Genomic DNA, 18,032 nt, shown 5'->3' on the forward strand with positions numbered 1-18,032 from the left:
CAATTTAGAAGTGTTTTAGCCCAAGAAGTCCATGAAGAAATTTTTTAACCCATTTAGTCCCATGTATGTATAGTTTTATTCCATAAAGTCCATTTTCTTGATTTACACTATTTTCTTGGACACTTATGCCCTTATATTTAATTTTGATACCCTTATAAATATTTTTTCAACGATTAGCAATTTAATGATGTGAAAATTCATATTTTAAAATTCACATTTGTAAGAATGTAAATTGGCCCGTGGGCGGCTCGAAACCCGCCCGCGAGCCAGGGTGGGCTCGGCCCGTTGACAATGTGAATATTCACATTGACATGTTAAAATTCACATTAATAGGAGTGTAAAATTGGCCCCCGTCCCGTGGCGGCGCGAAACCCGCCCGCGGCCCATGGGGCGGCCCCAGGTGGGCCCGGTCCGGCCCGTTGACAATGTAAATATTCACATTGACATGTTAACATTCACATTGATAAGAGTATAAAATTGGGTCGCGGCCCATGGGTGGCCAAAAGGCCGTCCGCAGCCCGGGGCGAGCCCGGTCCGACTCGTTGACAATGTGAATATTCACATTGACATATTAACATTCGCATTGATAGGAGTGTAAAATTAACCTGCGCCTTGTAGCTGCTCGAAACCCGCCCACGGCCCGTGGGCGGGCCCGGCTCGGCCTGTTGACAATGTGAATGTTTACATTGACATGTTAACATTCACATTGATAAGAGTATAAAACTAGACAACAGCCCAGGGCGAGCCCGACTCAGCCCGGCCCGGCCCGTTGACAATGTGAATATTCACATTGACATGTTAACATTCACATTAATAGGAGTGTAAAATTGGCCCCCATCCCGTGGCGGCGCGAAACCTGGCCGCGGCCCATGGGCGGCCCGGGGCAGGCCTAGTCCGGCCCGTTGACAATGTGAATATTCACATTGACATGTTAACATTCACATTGATAAGAGTATAAAATTGGCTCGCGGCCCATGGATGGCCAAAAGCCCGCCAGCCGCCCGGGGCGGGCCCGGCCCGGCTCGTTGACAATGTGAATATTCACATTAACATGTTAACATTCACATTAATAAGAGTGTAAAATTGGCCCGCAGCGCGTGGGCGGCCTGAAGCCCGACCGCAGCCCGAGGCGGGCTTGGCCGGACCCGTGACAATGTGAATATTCACATTGACATGTTAACATGCACATTGATAGGAGTGTAAAATTAGCCCGCGCCCCGTGGCTGCCCGAAACCCGTCCACGGCCCCGGGGCGGGCTCGGCCCGGCCTGTTGACAATGTGAATATTCACATTGACATGTTAACATTCACATTGATAAGAGTGTACAATTGGCCCATGACCCATAGGCAGCCCGAAGCCCGACCTCGGGCCAGGGCTGGCCCGGCCCATTGGCAATGTGAATATTCACATTGATAGGAGTATAAAATTAGCCCGAAGCCCGATCACAGCCCGAGGCGGGCTTGGCCCGACCCGTGACAATATGAATATTCACATTGACATGTTAACATTAACATTGATAGGAGTGTAAAACTTGTCCGCTGCCCGAAGCTCACCCGCGGCCCGGGGTAGGTCCGAACTCAAACCCGAGCTACCCCAGGCCGGCCATGGGCTTCGGGCCGCCCATGGGACGCGAGTCAATTTTACACTCTTATCAATGTGAATGTTAACATGTCAATGTGAATATTCGCATTGTCAACAGGCCGGGCCGGGCCCTCCTCGGGCCGCCCACGGTCCGTGGGCTTGTTTCGGGCAGCCACGGGGCACGGGCTAATGTTACACTCTTATCAATGTGAATGTTAACATGTCAATGTGAATATTCACGTTGTCAACGGGTCGGGCCCGCGTCGGCCCGGGGTCGGGTTTCGGGCTGCCCACGGGTCACAGACTAATTTTACACTCTTATCAATGTTAATGTTAATATGTCACTGTGAATATTGACATTGTCAACGAGCCAGGCCGGGCCTACCCTGGGCAGCGTGCGGGCTTCGGGCCGCCCACGGGCCACGGGCCAATTTTACATTCCTATCAATGTGAATGTTAATATGTCAATGTGAATATTCACATTGTCAACGGGCCGGACCGGGCTCGCCCCGGGCTGCCCATGGGACGCGAGTCAATTTTACACTCTTATCAATATGAATGTTAATATGTCAATGTGAATATTCACATTGTCAACAGGCCGGGTCGGGCCCGCCCCGGGCAGCCCACGGGCCGTGGGCTAGTTTCGGGCAGCCACGGGGCGCGGGCTAATTTTATACTCTTATCAATGTGAATGTTAACTTGTCAATGTGAATATTTGCATTATCAACGGGTCGGGCCGGGCCCGCCCAAAGCAGCCCACGAGCCGCAGGCGGGTTTCGGGCCAGCCACAAGCCGCGGACTAATTTTACACTCCTATCAATGTAACTATTAACATGTCAATGTGAATATTCACATTGTCAACGGGCCGAGCCGGGCCGGGCCCGCCTCGACTCGGGCTCGCCCCGACCCGGGCCCGGGCTTCAGGCTGCCCACGGGTCATGGGCCAATTTTACATGCTTGTCAATGTTAATGTTAATGTTAATATGTCAATGTGAATATTCATATTGTGAACGGGCCGGCCCGGGCCTGCCCCCGCCCCAGGCGATGGGCTGGCTTCGGGCCGCAGGCCAATTTTATACTCCTATGAATGTGAATGTTAACTTGTCAATGTGAATATTCATATTATCAATGGGCCGGGTTGGGCCTATTTTTTTGGCTTGTGGGCCGGCCCGGCCCGACTCGAATTTTTCCGGGCACCCACAAGGATCGACATGAGCTGGGCCTCTACACATTGACGATATAAACATTTATATTGACGGTGTGAACATTCACATTAAGGGTATTTTGGTAATTATGTCACCCATAGAACTTATTGAAACATAAGAAAATAATGTGAACTAAATGGAACATAAGTAGATGAAAAGGATATTTTGGTCTTCTTATCTCAAATTGGACCTAATGGAATACTCAAAAAGAATATGGGTTGGATGGAATAAAGCTCTTAAAAAATGGATTTATCAAAAAAGTTCCCTTTAGAATAATATTTGAGGGCCCGAAATTAGGGGCTCGAATTTGGCTCAAAACCCAAAACGACGTCGTTTTGGGTTTTGATTTTGATTTTTTTTTTCTTCCTTTTTTTTTCTTCCTTTTCTTCCTTTTCTTTCTTCTTCTTCGTTGAGTTGAACAGAGGCGAGAGCGAGAACGCAGGTCGTCGTCGGCATCGCAGCCCGTCGGCGTCCCAGCTCGTTGGCCGATCTCGCAACTCGTCCCTTGTCGCTCGTCGGCATCGCAGCCCCGTCTCCACCTCTGCCTCCGCCCGCCGCCGCCTCCGCATGTACCTCTACCTCCGCCTCCACCTCCACCTCCACCTCCGCCTCCGCCCGATTTTGTTGGCCCCTCCAGTTGAGTTCTTCTTCTCCTTCTTCTCCTCCTCCTCCTCCTCCTCCTTCTTCCCCCTAATTTCGAGTCAAATTCGAGCCCCTATATTCGGGATCTTTAATATGATGGATCTTTAATTTCTTTTTTAATAATTTTTATTTTTGAAAAGTTAAAAACGGTAATGGAAATAAATAAAAACCACAAACAGCCGTTAGATTTGATGAAATCACAGTGTCCAGTGAACCGCCTCTGGTAGCTGATCAGAGAAGCCCCTTTCATAAAATTCAGAGAGTTGAATTGGATCGATTGGGAAGGTTCGTACAATGGTAGAAGAGAAGGCAACCAATGTATCAGGCATTGAGGGCGAGGACGAGGACGATGAAGAACCCGGGGAGGTAATCGAATCAGCACCGCCTCTCAAGGTCGGTGAAGAGAGAGAAATCAACTCCTCTGGTATCAAGAAGAAGCTCCTCAAGAGTGGTCTAGGTTGGGATACCCCTGAGTTCGGCGACGAAGTCACTGGTAACGTTCTCTCTCTCTCTCTCTCTCTCTAATCCTTTTGATGATTTGATTGTAATTATATGTTGCATTTGATCACTCTGTGAATGGGGTTTGTTTGATTGATTGAATTGAATACAGTTCACTATGTTGGTACTTTACTTGATGGAACCAAGTTCGATTCCACTAGTGACCAAGATAAACCTTTCAATTTCAAGCTTGGCCAAGGTGAGTTTTTGTGTTCTCCTCATTGAAATCTCAGTTTGCTTTCTTTTGTTTTCATTTTTGTGTTAAAAAATTTATGATTTAGTCTAAAAAATTTATGATTTCAATTCATGTAGGCCAATTGGAGACTCTTGTAAGAATCAGTAACAGTTTAAGCCTAATTTGATGGTAAAAATATCATTTCAAAATTTGAATAATTTAACCATATAACCAAACTCCCACCAAATTGGTTGTGGGGTAGTTTATTCAAAATATTGTAAAAAATGAATGCTTGCTTGTGTGGTTTAAGTTATTTAAACATTAAAATAACTTTTCGCTCATCAAATCAAGCATTTGTAAATTGAAATTAGATACTCTGGGGACTAAATAGATGAAATTTGTAGTTTACGGATGAATCAGGAAAAATGGTAATAGTTTTGGAGATATAAGTGAAATTAACCCTTCATTCTTTTTGGTTTAGGAAGAATGCCATTTGCTCTGTTTGGTTGTTGAAACAATTTTGGTGAACAAATGAAATTTAAATATTTTGGTTCTCATGCCCGATGATCCATAAACCTGCCACTGAACTGATCCTAGGCTTAATTTAGTTCTGCCCTTCAATGTGTATTATCTTCAATGCAAACTCATTTTCTTTTCTGGGGTTATTAGAAGAAGGATAATGTTTGCCTCTGTGATTCTTTGCTTTCATGGAGTTACTTTTTGGTTTTCCTTCAACTTTGATTGGTTTATTGATGTGGTTGGTTAGGTCAAGTGGTTACTGGATTGGACCATGCAATCATTACCATGAAGAAGGGGGAGACGGCATTGTTCACGCTGCCCCCAGAATTGGGTTATGGAGCCACAGGCACAAATGGTGTCCCTCCCAATTGTGTTATTCAGTTTGAAGTGGATCTCATCTCATGGATCACAGTAGCAGATGTTTGCAAGGACGGTGGAATTATCAAGAAAGTTATGGAGAAGGGAGAACAAATTGGCCCACCTGGTGATTTAGATGAAGTTCTCGGTAATCTATATTATTTTTTTTATTATTAATTAGTTATTTGATTCCATATGATTTTCATTGATGGCAAGTTCAATGTTATTAGGTTGTTTAGGTTGCATTTTTCAATTGTTGTTATACTTGTAAGAACAATGATTCAAGGATTTTTTTTTTTTTTTTTGGTTTCTAATGCAGTGAAGTATCAGGTGAGGCTGGATGATGGTGCTATAGTTGCAACAACACCAGAAGAAGGAGTCGAATTTCATGTGAAAGATGGTAATTGGCTAAGAAAATAATGATTTACATTTGTTTTTAATTTTTCGGATTAAACATTTACAATGCAGTGAAGTATAAGGGTATAGTTCCACTGACATCTTTTATGGAAAATATTGATGTTTGATTCTTTTAGGCCATTTTTGTCCGGCACTGCTAAAAGCACTCAAGACCATGAGAAGGGGAGAGAAGGTCAATCTAGTTATTCAACCTAAGTGTATGTCCTTCCATCATCATTGTTTGTTTGTAGAGTTTTGGGACTTGTCAATTGGTAATATTGATTTTAGTTTAATAATTATTTGAAAAATATCTGTCCAACTTATGCTTTTTGAAACTCAGTAGCATGCCAAATACACACTTTAGGTGAATGATCTTTTGCATTTTCATATTCTTTATTTAGTCAAACGTGTAACTGGGCCATTGATTTTATTCAACTTTTGGGCCATTATCGAATGGTTCAAAAGCTCAAGCACATCTTTCATGGTTTGGTTGGATAAATCTCTAGTATATATGATTGTTTTTATCATTCTAGCATTGCTTCTGTAAAAATATATGTATTATTAATTGATGAATTGATTGATATCTTGATTCATGTGTTATTGTGTTATTTACAAATGTTGAGATGCTGTTTATATAGGATATGATTTGGGAGTAGGTGAAGGTGGTAGTGGAGGTGGTAGGTGAAGTGTAGTGGAGGTGGTAGGTGGATGTGAATTATGGTAAATTCTAACAAATGTTGAGATGCTGTTTATATAGGATATGATTTGGGAGTAGGTGAAGGTGGTAGTGGAGGTGGTAGGTGAAGTGTAGTGGAGGTGGTAGGTGGATGTGAATTATGGTAAATTCTAACAGCCCCCCGCAAACTCAAGGAGGATAGAAACTAACCAACTTGAGTTTGGAGAGAGTAACAAAACAAGAAAATACATAAAAATAAAAAAGGATAGGAGACACTGTATGGTCGTGTCAGACCGTTGGTGAAGACACTGTATGGGGTGTCATAACGTTGTAGAGGACACTGTATGGTGGTGTCAGACCGATGTAGAAGACAGTTTATGGGGTCATGTCGGACCGTTGTAGAAGACAGTTTATGGGGTCATGTCGGACCGTTGTAGAAGACAGTTTATGGGGTCATGTCGGACCGTTTGTAGAAGACAGTTTATGGGGTCATGTCGGACCGTTGTAGAAGACAGTTTATGGGGTCATGTCGGACCGTTGTAGAAGACAATGTTGTGACAGTTTACGGAGTCTTGTTGGACCCTTGTAGAAACTAACCGGAATCAATGTCGGGACAGTTTACAGAGTCTTGTCGGACCCTTGTAGAAACTAACCGGAATCTATGTCGGGACAGTTTACAGAGTCTAACTGGAATCTATGTCGGGACAGTTTACAGAGTCTTGTCGGACCCATAAAGGAGCTAACCGGAATCAATGTCGGGACAGTTTACAGAGTCTTGTCGGACCCATAAAAGTTGCACCCTCAAAAGGTGTGCCCAATTTGTCAAAAGGCGTGCCATAAAAAGGCGTGCCCAATTCATCAAAAGATGTGCCATGAAAAGGCGTGCCAGTTTGTCGGGCGGCAAGAGGCGCGCGATGCGCGTGGCTGGCCCTGGCTATTTAAAACAAGGTTGAGGCGAAGGCTGTGCATACGAGTCTGAAACCTCTGAACGCTCGGAGAGCTTGTCTCTGCAAATCTTGAAACACCCGGAAACCAACCCTTCTCTGAAACACTTAGCAACTCAAAAACATGGCCTCTTCTTCCCGTCCAGTTACCCAGAACCTGCTCACGCTCTTTCCAGAACTGAACGAGCCCACAAGAGAAATAACTGGTGCGGTGGCCAGTGAACCGCAACCAAACACCTCTGGTTTTGCTCCATTGAACTTTCCGATGCGGTCGGTGGAGCAAAAAATGGCGATGCAAACTGATATTGAGGCTAATCAGTATACTTTGAAGGCATGTGTGGAAAGCATGACGGCGGTCACAAATTTGTCGAACCGGCTGCAGAGTAGGACAAATGAAGTGCAGCATTTAAACTCCCAGCTGTCTCTGCTCCAACGCATGTATAAGGATGCGCGAGCAGAGATAAGCGCGCTAAGGGCAGAAAACAAGGAGCTGAAGCGGAAGGCCACCGTGATGTTCCGATTTGGAGGTCCGCCATATGCTGCAGTGGAGGAGTATGGGGGAGTGATCGTGCCCAGCGGAGTGGGAAACACGGAGGCAACACCGGCAAGGGCTGCCCAGGACGGGGGCAAGAAGAAAAGACCGGCTGCAGAGTAGAGAAGGAAAAAATCCCACTGTGGATGTGGTTGTTTTTGTTTGTTTTTTTTTTTTTTTTTTATGTTGGAAAATGGTGATCGGGGTTGATCCCGAGATGAATAAAATGAGTGTATTGTGCAAGTTCGTCGTCTGCCTTTTTTTTTTTTTTTTTTAATAATAATAATAATAATAATAATAATAATGGGAGACAAGCCCACAGGGGTGGAATAGAAAAAAAACATGATAATTATGTATAAAGAAAAGAAAGGTGAAGACAATCTGAGTGGGTTTGATTAAATAAAGAAAAGATGATAATTATGTATAAATAAAAGAAAGGTGAAGACAATCTTAGTGGGTTTGATGAAATAAAGAAAAGAAGAATGGGTTTTGTCCTTGAGTAGAGAGAGAGAGAGAGCCAGTGCATGTGTGTTTGAGTGGGCTGCCGTGTGTGCATGTGTATGCATGTGCCGTGTTGGTTTTTTTTTTTTTTTTTTTAATATAATATAATAAAAATATATATATATATATATAAAATAATGAAAGTGGAGAATAAAGGGTGCACCAATAAGCTGTATAGATGCAAAGTGAGGAGAGAGAGTAGGAGATTGGGAGCATGGGTTTGGCTACGGCGCTGCTGGTGCTTCCGTCGGCGGTGCCGGAGGACTCACTGCCAACGGCGACGGCGACGGAGATTTTGGCTTCTTGATTCACAGCTCTCCTCAATGCATACAGAGCATCACCCTCTGGATTTGAAGTAGATGGTGATGATGATACTAGTAGAAGAAGAACAAAAAGATGTAACAAAGTCCAGATCTCCATTTCGAAAAACCTTTGAAAAGTTGCAGTTGAAAAACTTGAAAGAGTTTAGCCACTCAAGAGTTAAGCTTTGTCCAGATACTAGAACAGAGAGAGAGAGAAGTCTACTCTGTTTCTTTAAGGCAAGGAGGGCTGTGAATGACCCGGACAATGTCTTGCTCGGAGCTGGGGCCGGAACCTGAGCAGGTGGAGCAGCAAGCGGTGCAGGTGGAGGAACAGCCGGTGGAGGAGTGGCCGTCAACGGCGGCGGTGGGCGGCGAAGGGTAGGGCGTTTGGAGTTTTTGCTCTGGCGAGGTATGTGTAAAAAAAAAATCTTAGCGGACTAGGTTGAGGTCCGGCGGGCGGCCAAGGCGAGGTTGCCGCCCGCCGGTGAAACGAAAAATAGTAGGTTCTAAACCTGCTCTGATACCATGTAAAAATATATGTATTATTAATTGATGAATTGATTGATATCTTGATTCATGTGTTATTGTGTTATTTACAAATGTTGAGATGCTGTTTATATAGGATATGATTTGGGAGTAGGTGAAGGTGGTAGTGGAGGTGGTAGGTGAAGTGTAGTGGAGGTGGTAGGTGGATGTGAATTATGGTAAATTCTAACAAATGTTGAGATGCTGTTTATATAGGATATGATTTGGGAGTAGGTGAAGGTGGTAGTGGAGGTGGTAGGTGAAGTGTAGTGGAGGTGGTAGGTGGATGTGAATTATGGTAAATTCTAACAGCTTCTATAGCTGTTGTTTAGCATTTCATGATGGTGAAAGATTTAGTGGAAGAACTCACATCCCACCTTTCTGTTAGCTCTATAGATTTCTAATGTACCTCTAAGATTTTTCACTGCTGAAAAATAATTGTTGCAGATGCTTTTGGAGAGAGTGGTAACAATTCTAAAAATGAATTTCCTTTGATACCACCAAATGCTGTATTAAACATTGATCTGGAGCTGGTGTCATTCAAGCCTGTCATTAATGTTACTGATGATTCCAAGGTAATGAAGAAGATTTTGAAAGAAGGGGAAGGCACTCTCACTGCAAATGATGGAGCAGCTGTTACCAGTGAGTATCCCAATGTGAACATTACATTTTTGAGCAATGTTATCGAATCAATATGGATTAGAAAATTGTAACAACTTACGATAATAAGGTATAAAAATTACATATGTATTAATGTAGACCCTTTGGTGGTGCTCTCAATCTTATGCATTTCATAGTTGGTGGTCTCACACTCTTGCTCCCACTCCCGCTCCATGCACTGGGCACTGAGCAACATTTATCAACTAAGCTATTAATATTTATTTCAAAGTCCAGTAGAGTTATGTATGATTATGAATAACAACCAAATTTGGTATTAAAAATAGGTAAAAAGATTGAGTTGTTTTGTGCTTGATAAGGGTGTCCATTGGCAGCTCAGATCACATTCTGGATTGTTAGTTTTCGCGTGTTTTATTTTATTTTATTTTATTTTTTATTCCAGTTAATGATCATTTGCATAAAGATATAGGCATTTTCTCTTGATAAGATGGGATATTTATGCCGCAGTATAGATTCTGCCTTATGACAGTCAAGCCAAAGAAAAACAGATGTACACTATAGTTATGTGCGTGCTGTGTGTGTATGTGTGACAGAGAGAGTCATAAGAACCTTTCCATTTCATCATGTTAACCTATCAATCAGATTCTCTTTGCTACAACTACTATCTTCTTCTTTTTTTTCTTTCTCAACCTGATTGCCATTAGATTAATGCTGGGTTTGGATTTTGGATTTGTGGAGAGGTTTGTGAAGGGAAAAGTGAAAAAAAAAAAGAAACCGCTATTTCATTCACTTTTTCCTTGGCAAATCTCTCTACAATTCCAAGATCCAAACACAGTCTAATAGTCTTGGTTTTAAATCTTCTCATTTGTGTTAGTATTTGAAGCAACCAAATAAATTTAGAGAAATCATGGATACACTTGTGCATGGTTTTTCCTGCTTTATTGTTGTACATTCATGCAAAAACCACGTGTCTAAGCTGACTATGATTGGAGCCTTTCATTCTTGAAATAGCAACCATCAGAAAAAACCAAACAAAATAAAATAAACAGGTGAATGTAGAAGATATGCAAAAGCTTTAAATATGTAGTAAATGTATGTTGTACTTCATAATGTGAATGCCAACTTTACTGATTTTGCTTCTGTTTATAGTTCCAACTTACAAGTATAGCTCAGTTTCTCCTGTAGCTCACTTTGATGTTTTGTTTGCAAATTTCTGCAGTTAGGTATACAGCCATGCTAGAAGATGGCACTGTGTTTGAGAAGAAAGGATTTGAAGAAGGGCCATTGGAGTTCATTACAGATGAAGGTTATTCCATATTAAAATTTTCTTGGTCTCTTCTGACTTTAAATGCGTGTCAGATGATCATGATGGACATGTCATTAGTGTAACGCTTCAACATGGACATGGGTTGTTTAAAAAAAAAAACATGGACATGGGGTGTTGTTGGGCATGGAAACTCCCCATTAACTAGACTAGACATAAGGCCACGTTATTAATATATGATGTTAACTTGTTGAGCATCCTTGTCCTTAGAACCAAATGACTAGGTGCTGCTCAATAAAAGGCATGGCACAGTGCATATTTGTATGTATTATTGATTGATATATGTTGTTGTTTTATTACAAATGGTGAGTGGCTCATTATATAGGAGAGGGTGAGTGTAGTAGGTGAGGAGTAGGTGAGGAGTAGGTGGTGGTAGGTGATGGTAAATTGGTGGTAGGTGATAGTAAATTTTAACAGCCCCCCGCAAACTCAAGGAGGATAGAAACTAACCAACTTGAGTTTGGAGAGAGTAACAAAACAAGAAAATACATAAAAATAAAAAAGGATAGGAGACACTGTATGGTCGTGTCAGACCGATGGTGAAGACACTGTATGGTGGTGTCATAACGTTGTAGAGGACACTGGATGGTTGTGTCAGACCGATGTAGAAGACAGTTTATGGGGTCATGTCGGACCGTTGTAGCAGACAATGTTGTGATAGTTGTTGTGACAGTTTACGGAGTCTTGTCGGACCCTTAAAAAATACACTGTATGATGGTGTATATAGGCTGCCCAAATATATATATATATGGATATATATAGTGAGCCCTCAAAAGTCGCGCCCTCAAAAGGCGCGCCCACTTCATCAAAAGGCGTGCCTGACAGAAAGCGTCGAGCCATCAAAAGGTGAGCCGGAGACGCGGCGAGGCACGTGAGCGACAGAGTGGCGTGTCGGCCTCGGCTATTTAACCAAGGTTGAGGTGGAGGCTGTGCAAACCAGTCTGAAACCGCCGAAAATCCTTTGAAAAAACTCTTCCGGTTCTGAGAAAGAGATTCTGGAACACTCTGTTGCCATTCTGTAACCAACCTTTCTCTGAAACACTCAGCAACCCATAACATGGCCTCGTCTTCCCGTTCAGCTACCCAGAATATGGCCTCTTCGTCCCGTGGTCTGCTCACTCTTTTTCCCGACCTCAACGAGTCATCAAGAGAGATAACTGGTGCGGTGGCCCGTGAACCTCAACAAAACACCTCTGTTTTTGCTCCGTTGAACTTTCCGATGCGGTCGGTGGAGCAAAAAATGGCGGTGCAAACTGATATTGAGGCCAATCAGTATACTTTGAAGTCATGTGTGGAAACCATGACTGCGGTCACAAACTTGTCGCACCGGCTGCAGAGCAGGACAAATGAGGTGCAGCAGTTAAATGCCCAGCTGGCTCTGCTCTAGCGCATGTATAAGGATGCGCGAGCAGAGATAAGTGTGCTAAAGGCGGAAAATAAGGAGCTGAAGCGGAAGGCCACCGTGATGTTCCGATTTGGAGGTCCGCCATATGCTGCAGTGGAGGAGTATGGGGGAGTGAACGTGCTCGGCGGCGTGGAAAATACGGAGGCAGCACCGTCAAGGACCGCCCAGGACGGAGGCAAGAAGAAAAGACCGGCGGAAGAGGCGAAGAAGTGAGGTCGATGTGTGGCCACTGTAGAAAAGAAAACAAATCTGTTGTTTTTGTTTTTTTTTTTTTTTGTTTTTGTTTTGTTTTGTTTTTTTTTTTTTTGTGTGTTCTTGTAGAAATGTGATCGGGGTTAATTCCCTGTCATGAATAAAACGATGTGTGGTTTGTTTTTTGTTTATGATTTTTTTTTTTTTTTTTTTTTATGTGATGAAAAAATAAAATAAAATAAAATAAAGAAAAGTGGAGCAACATGGGTGGGTGTAAAAGGTGAAGAGTGACTCAGTTGCTTCAGAAAAGAAAGAGATATGGGTTTGTGCAAAAGTGATCATAATAGAGCTTTGAGTAAAATATTATAATAAACATATATATATATTAAAATAAAAGAAAGGCCTCTGGATTATGGCTCCAACGCATGGTGTGCTGTGTGGGTTATGATGGCAAAATATTATAATAAACATATATGTGCGTTGGGTGTGCCTTAGAGAGAGAGCAACCTAGGAATGTCTAGAGAGAGAAGAGAGAGCTGGCTTTTGATGTTGGGACAGCCCTTGGGGTCCTGGAAGACCAGGATGGCACATAGAATGCAGTGCGATGAGTGCGATGAGTGCTGTTTTCTACGTGTATCAGATCTTACAAGATTCTGAGGATGCTCTGTCACGGGTTAGAGAAGGAAACCAAAATGAGCGAAGTAAACCACAAGGCAGAACAGCTCGGATTACTCCTGCATATTTGGTGAATGCCGCTCTTCAAGAAGCTTTGAGATTCATGAACAGTTCTTTGAACTCTGAGGTTCTTCAGCAGTTGGAAGAAAAAGCACTAAAGAGAGCAGGGTTAACAGAAGAAGACATCTTGCAGCTGATTGAAGAAAGAGCATTGGCAAGGAAGAACAAAAATTTCTCCAGAGGTGATGAGATTCAAAGCGTCGACGTTTGATTTCAAGAGCTTGTAGTGGTCCGATGGAAGGATTGATCTGGTATTGGAGACGCCATCATTGTTGCAGACATGGTGTTCGACGAAATGTCCCAGAGGGATTTTGGGTTTGCTTCGGCGAGGTGGTGAAGAAGAGTGAAGGTATGTGTAGAGAATTTTAGCGGACTAGGTTGAGGACCGGCGGACGGCTAAGGTGAGGTTGCCGCCCGCCGGTGAAGCGAAAATACTAGGTTCTAAACCTGCTCTGATACCATGTAAGAATTTATGTATTATTGATTGATATATGTTGTTGTTTTATTACAAATGGTGAGTGGCTCATTATATAGGAGAGGGTGAGTGTAGTAGGTGAGGAGTAGGTGAGGAGTAGGTGGTGGTAGGTGATGGTAAATTGGTGGTAGGTGATGGTAAATTTTAACAATATTTTTTATAGAAATTAAGTGGATGCTTTTTATGTGCCCAAACAAACTTTGAACTTGGTTGCCATGTCAAAAGTGTTGTACCTATTTTAAATGTTGGTGCTTCATTTCATAGTACGAGGACCTGCTATAACTAACTGTTTGCATTTGTCTGTTTGTAGAACAAGTAATTGCTGGATTGGACTTAGCAGCAGCAACAATGAAGAAGAGGGAGCAGGCAATATTGACAATTGCTTCTGAATATGGATTTGGCGGCACAGAAGCTAAGCGTGATCTCGCTGTAGTTCCACCAAATTCAACTATAGTCTATGAAGTTGAAATGTTGGATTTTGTAAAGGTGATTTCTGCACTAGTGAAAGTTTAAAATGTATGATGAGTTGATATTAGCTGTAGGACAATAAAATTATGTTACGTGTGAGTCATATAGGACTTTAAATGCTGACCATCATTGGAGTTAAAGTGGTCATTTCGAGAGATGATGAAAATATAGTTTTTCTAAACTCAAATATTTTTGTTTTTACAAAATTAACCAATTAATGCATTTGACAATGTTTTAGTGACACATTATGCTTACGTAACTTGGGGTGATCTATAATATAAGCATACTTCAAAGATTTTATAAGTGCTATCAGATCGTTTTTCTCTTGTTCAGAGGATTACCAAAAGTTCCTCATTTGAATACCTGATACATATTATTTCTATTCTTGCAATGAGGTTTCTGATACAACTTGTATTTTCTTATTTAACTTGCCAAAAAGATACCTCCTCCCAATAGATTATTACGATGCTGCTGCCAAAATTCTTACTACTTCCTGTTCTATTTGTCTGATAAAAAGGAGAAAGCACCATGGGAAATGAGTAATCCAGAGAAAATTGAGGCAGCAGAGAGGAAGAAAGAAGAAGGCAATATACTCTTTAAAAATAGAAAGTACCAAAGAGCTGGCAAAAAATATGACAAGGTAGTACATGTGACATGTGATTTCTCTTGAACTTAATGAGGCTCGCTATTGCTTAATTTTTTTCAATTAATAATTTGCCTTAGGCAGCTGACTATGTTAGTGAAGATGTTTCCTTTGGAGATGATGATCAAAAGCTAGTCAAAGCATTAAGAGTGTCATGCTGGCTAAATGGTGCAGCTTGCAGCCTCAAGCTGAATGACTTCCATGAAGCAATCAAGCTGTGTTCTAAGGTAAAGAGTAAATGCAAAGTTGCTAACATGCATTTGTAAAATTGAGAAACTAAAGAAGTGGATTTTGGTTAATGTGGGAAGACTTCATAAAACTAACTTGGATTAAATTGAAAAGAATTCAAAATAAAGTAGATGGTGCTTTTATGCCATGAATGTAGCAGTGTGATGTGCACATGATATCAAGCACGAAAGTATGAACAAACTAGTCAACATTTTGGGGAACCAAATTGGATAACTTGATACTGAGCTTGACTATTTGCATATTTAATTTTATGTCTGTCACATTCAACCCTTAACAGGTCCTAGATGTGGAGTTCCATAATATAAAAGCTTTGTATCGGCGAGCGCAAGCTTATATGGAAATTGCAGATTTAGACTTGGCTGAATTGGACATCAAGAAGGCCCTGGAGGCTGATTCTCAGAACAGGTATGGATATGTAATTCGGTCTGCCCAAACTTAGTCTTGGGTCTGTTTTCCATTGCCTGTTTACATTATGTAATTTATAGGGACAATTAGCATTGCAAAGTTGCTTTTCAGGGAGCTTAAGTTGATCCAGAAGAATTTGAAACAACGTCAAGCTGAGAGCAATAAGAGAGACGCAAAGCTCTACTCGAACATGTTTTCTCGTATGACAAAGGACTCTTCTGTGGCTACTACTAAGGTTAGTTGTTGTGAAACTATTTCCCAAATTTGATTGCAATAATGTACTTCATAAAAACAAAACTACAATATTTAGGCCTTGTTTGGTAATGTTTATATTTATCATTCTTTATTTATAATTACAAAAAAAATTGAAAGCTGTCAACTCGTTTGATATCTATTTTTGTTTTCAAAACTTGTAAATAGTTTGCAGAATTTACTAAATTTTTGTAACCACATAAAAGTTGGTTTCATTTGTTAAGAAAAAAGTTTCTATTCCTTACTCCTCCCCTCCCCCTCGGGTCACCACCCACCACTGGACACCACATCTGGCCCCCTCCCCTCCGACCACTATTTCCAGCTTTGACCACCATCTCCGTGGCCGGGAACCACTGGCCACCATCAACTACCTCCCATAGGCGTCAATCACCTCTTTCCAGAAATCACATCCAAGGGCGGACAATCACTTTTGGCCACCACCCCCCGCCTCTCGTTTTCAGAGCAAGTTTTTAAAATACATTTGTACAAAACATGTTTTTTTATGTTAGTTTTTAAAATTAAAAATAAACATGTTTAATGTTATATGTAAATAAAAACCTTAGTGCTTGTATAGAAATTAATTGCTTGTGAAAGCAATAAATTTTTTCATCTATCAGCAACTCCAGCATATCCACACAACCACAACAACAACAATTGCCAACTTATCCCTCACCTCACGTGCTGATGGTACAACCAATAATTCTAATGTAAAACCTTAAACTCATCCTGATCACTTTACTGTTGTCATTGACACGTTCAGATTTACTAGTGCAACCTCTGCTTCTGTTGTTTACCGTCACCACCCTCGCCTCTAAACCTTCTGCTGCCCAGATCTTCACTGCCATTTTCATCACTTGACCGCTTACAGTTGCTTTCACAACACTATTGCCCTCGAAGTTTCTTCTTTAGTTTATTGCAAGATATTGTTTTGCACTTATTTTTTTTCTTGGTTCTTATATCTAGAAATGATGAAGCTTCCACCATGTCACATAGAAGGAGCATGGTGTTCATCTGTTGATTGCATTCTCTATAAAGTACACTTATTCATCACTTGTGGATTATTTGGAATATTGTTTCATCAAATATCTCTCCTGTGACAGAGATTGAAGATTGAGGAGGTTGTAGATAATAAGAGAGATGAAGAGATTATGGCAATGGAAACGGAAAATGTTTCCGTGAGTTCAGCACCCCCTCCTGACAATGAAATGGTCATTGATTCTTCTTGACATATATATATATATATATATATTTATAATTTCTGTAATACATATTTCTGTAAAATAACCGCTAAAAGGCAAGAGGAATGTATATTTTAGGGATATAGAAAGTATACTTTATTTTCGGGTCAACTGAGATGTGGAGATAGGTACCAAATCCATGTCTATCTTCCCCAATTAAGTGGAAAATACTCGCTCCCTGAGTAACTGCTGTTTGTTTGGTTGTTTCGTTTTCTGTTTTCATTTTTAAAAAGCACAGAAAAATTATTTTGGTGAATTGTTTTCGGGTTTTATTTATTTTTATTTGGAAGACAACCAACTTTATATGATATGTTGTTTTTGAGTTTTCGAAAACTAATTCTCCTTAAAAATGAAAGCGATATGAAAATGATGAGTGCTTTAAATTTTTTTGTTTTTGTTTTTGTTTTTGCAAATAGAAAAAAATTAGAGGTTTTTACTTGTAGGTCCTAATAAGTGAATTTATTATCTAATAGGTCCTATAGAAAAAAATTGTCATAAAAAAATATCATTAATTGTAAATTTTAACAATAATTTATAAAAATCATGACAAAAAAGGTCACTAATTGTCAATTTTTAGCGACATATATAAAAAATTGTTACAAAAATATTATTTTTAGTGACAATTTTATCAATAATTATTTTTAATAAGACTTGATGGAAATTAAGTCTAACAATTAGGACCTATTGGTAGTTTACTTAAAAAATTAAAACACAAAAATTAAAACATAACCAAGCAAGAGGAGTACTAGAGGATAGGTCGTAATGAAGAATACTATGAAATTAAGTTTAAGGTTACACACTTCATTGCCAAATGTAATTTTCTTATCGGGTATTATACATCAGGCCTTCGTTTGGGATGTAGGTTGATTTTTTGATTTTTTGGCTATTTTAATTTGAGGTTAAAAAATCTCGTTTGAGATGGGTTTTTTTTTTTATTATTATTTTGACTTTTGTGAGAGAAAAAAATGAAATGATTATGATTTAAATGTGATATTTTTGCCTTATTGGTTTTTCATCTTATTTTGTCTTTTTGTTACTAAAATAACCAAAGTAACTTATGCCAAACATGAACCTTGTTTAAATGATGAATTCATATTAACCCCGTGATGTACTTGGGCATTGAATAATTTTTGTTATATAGAGATAGAAAAGGTCTTTGTTAGAAAAATTGTTTA

The 18,032-nt window shown here is 40.7% G+C and overlaps 1 protein-coding gene across 2 annotated transcripts; it reads left to right on the plus strand.

Annotated features, from left to right (window-relative positions):
- The first annotated feature begins 3,549 nt into the window (after positions 1 to 3,549).
- On the plus strand, positions 3,550 to 17,113 carry LOC114257699 (70 kDa peptidyl-prolyl isomerase). 2 transcript variants are annotated; one of them, XM_028197477.2, is made up of 13 exons: positions 3,550 to 3,921; positions 4,039 to 4,125; positions 4,868 to 5,125; positions 5,297 to 5,377; positions 5,511 to 5,591; positions 9,301 to 9,495; positions 10,691 to 10,777; positions 13,913 to 14,088; positions 14,588 to 14,710; positions 14,794 to 14,940; positions 15,240 to 15,367; positions 15,479 to 15,602; positions 16,583 to 17,113. In XM_028197477.2, exons 1-13 carry the CDS (start codon positions 3,723 to 3,725, stop codon positions 16,586 to 16,588), a joined length of 1,692 nt encoding a protein of 563 aa, XP_028053278.2. In that variant the 5' UTR covers positions 3,550 to 3,722; the 3' UTR covers positions 16,589 to 17,113. The 2 variants fall into 2 exon arrangements, with proteins under 2 accessions (XP_028053278.2, XP_028053276.2); XM_028197475.2 differs by having other exon boundaries at positions 16,720 to 17,113.
- Positions 17,114 to 18,032: the final 919 nt, after the last annotated feature.

Source organism: Camellia sinensis, chromosome 3, assembly GCF_055761805.1.
Source record: "Camellia sinensis isolate YWXY chromosome 3, ASM5576180v1, whole genome shotgun sequence".
Classification (NCBI taxonomy): Eukaryota; Viridiplantae; Streptophyta; class Magnoliopsida; order Ericales; family Theaceae; genus Camellia; species Camellia sinensis.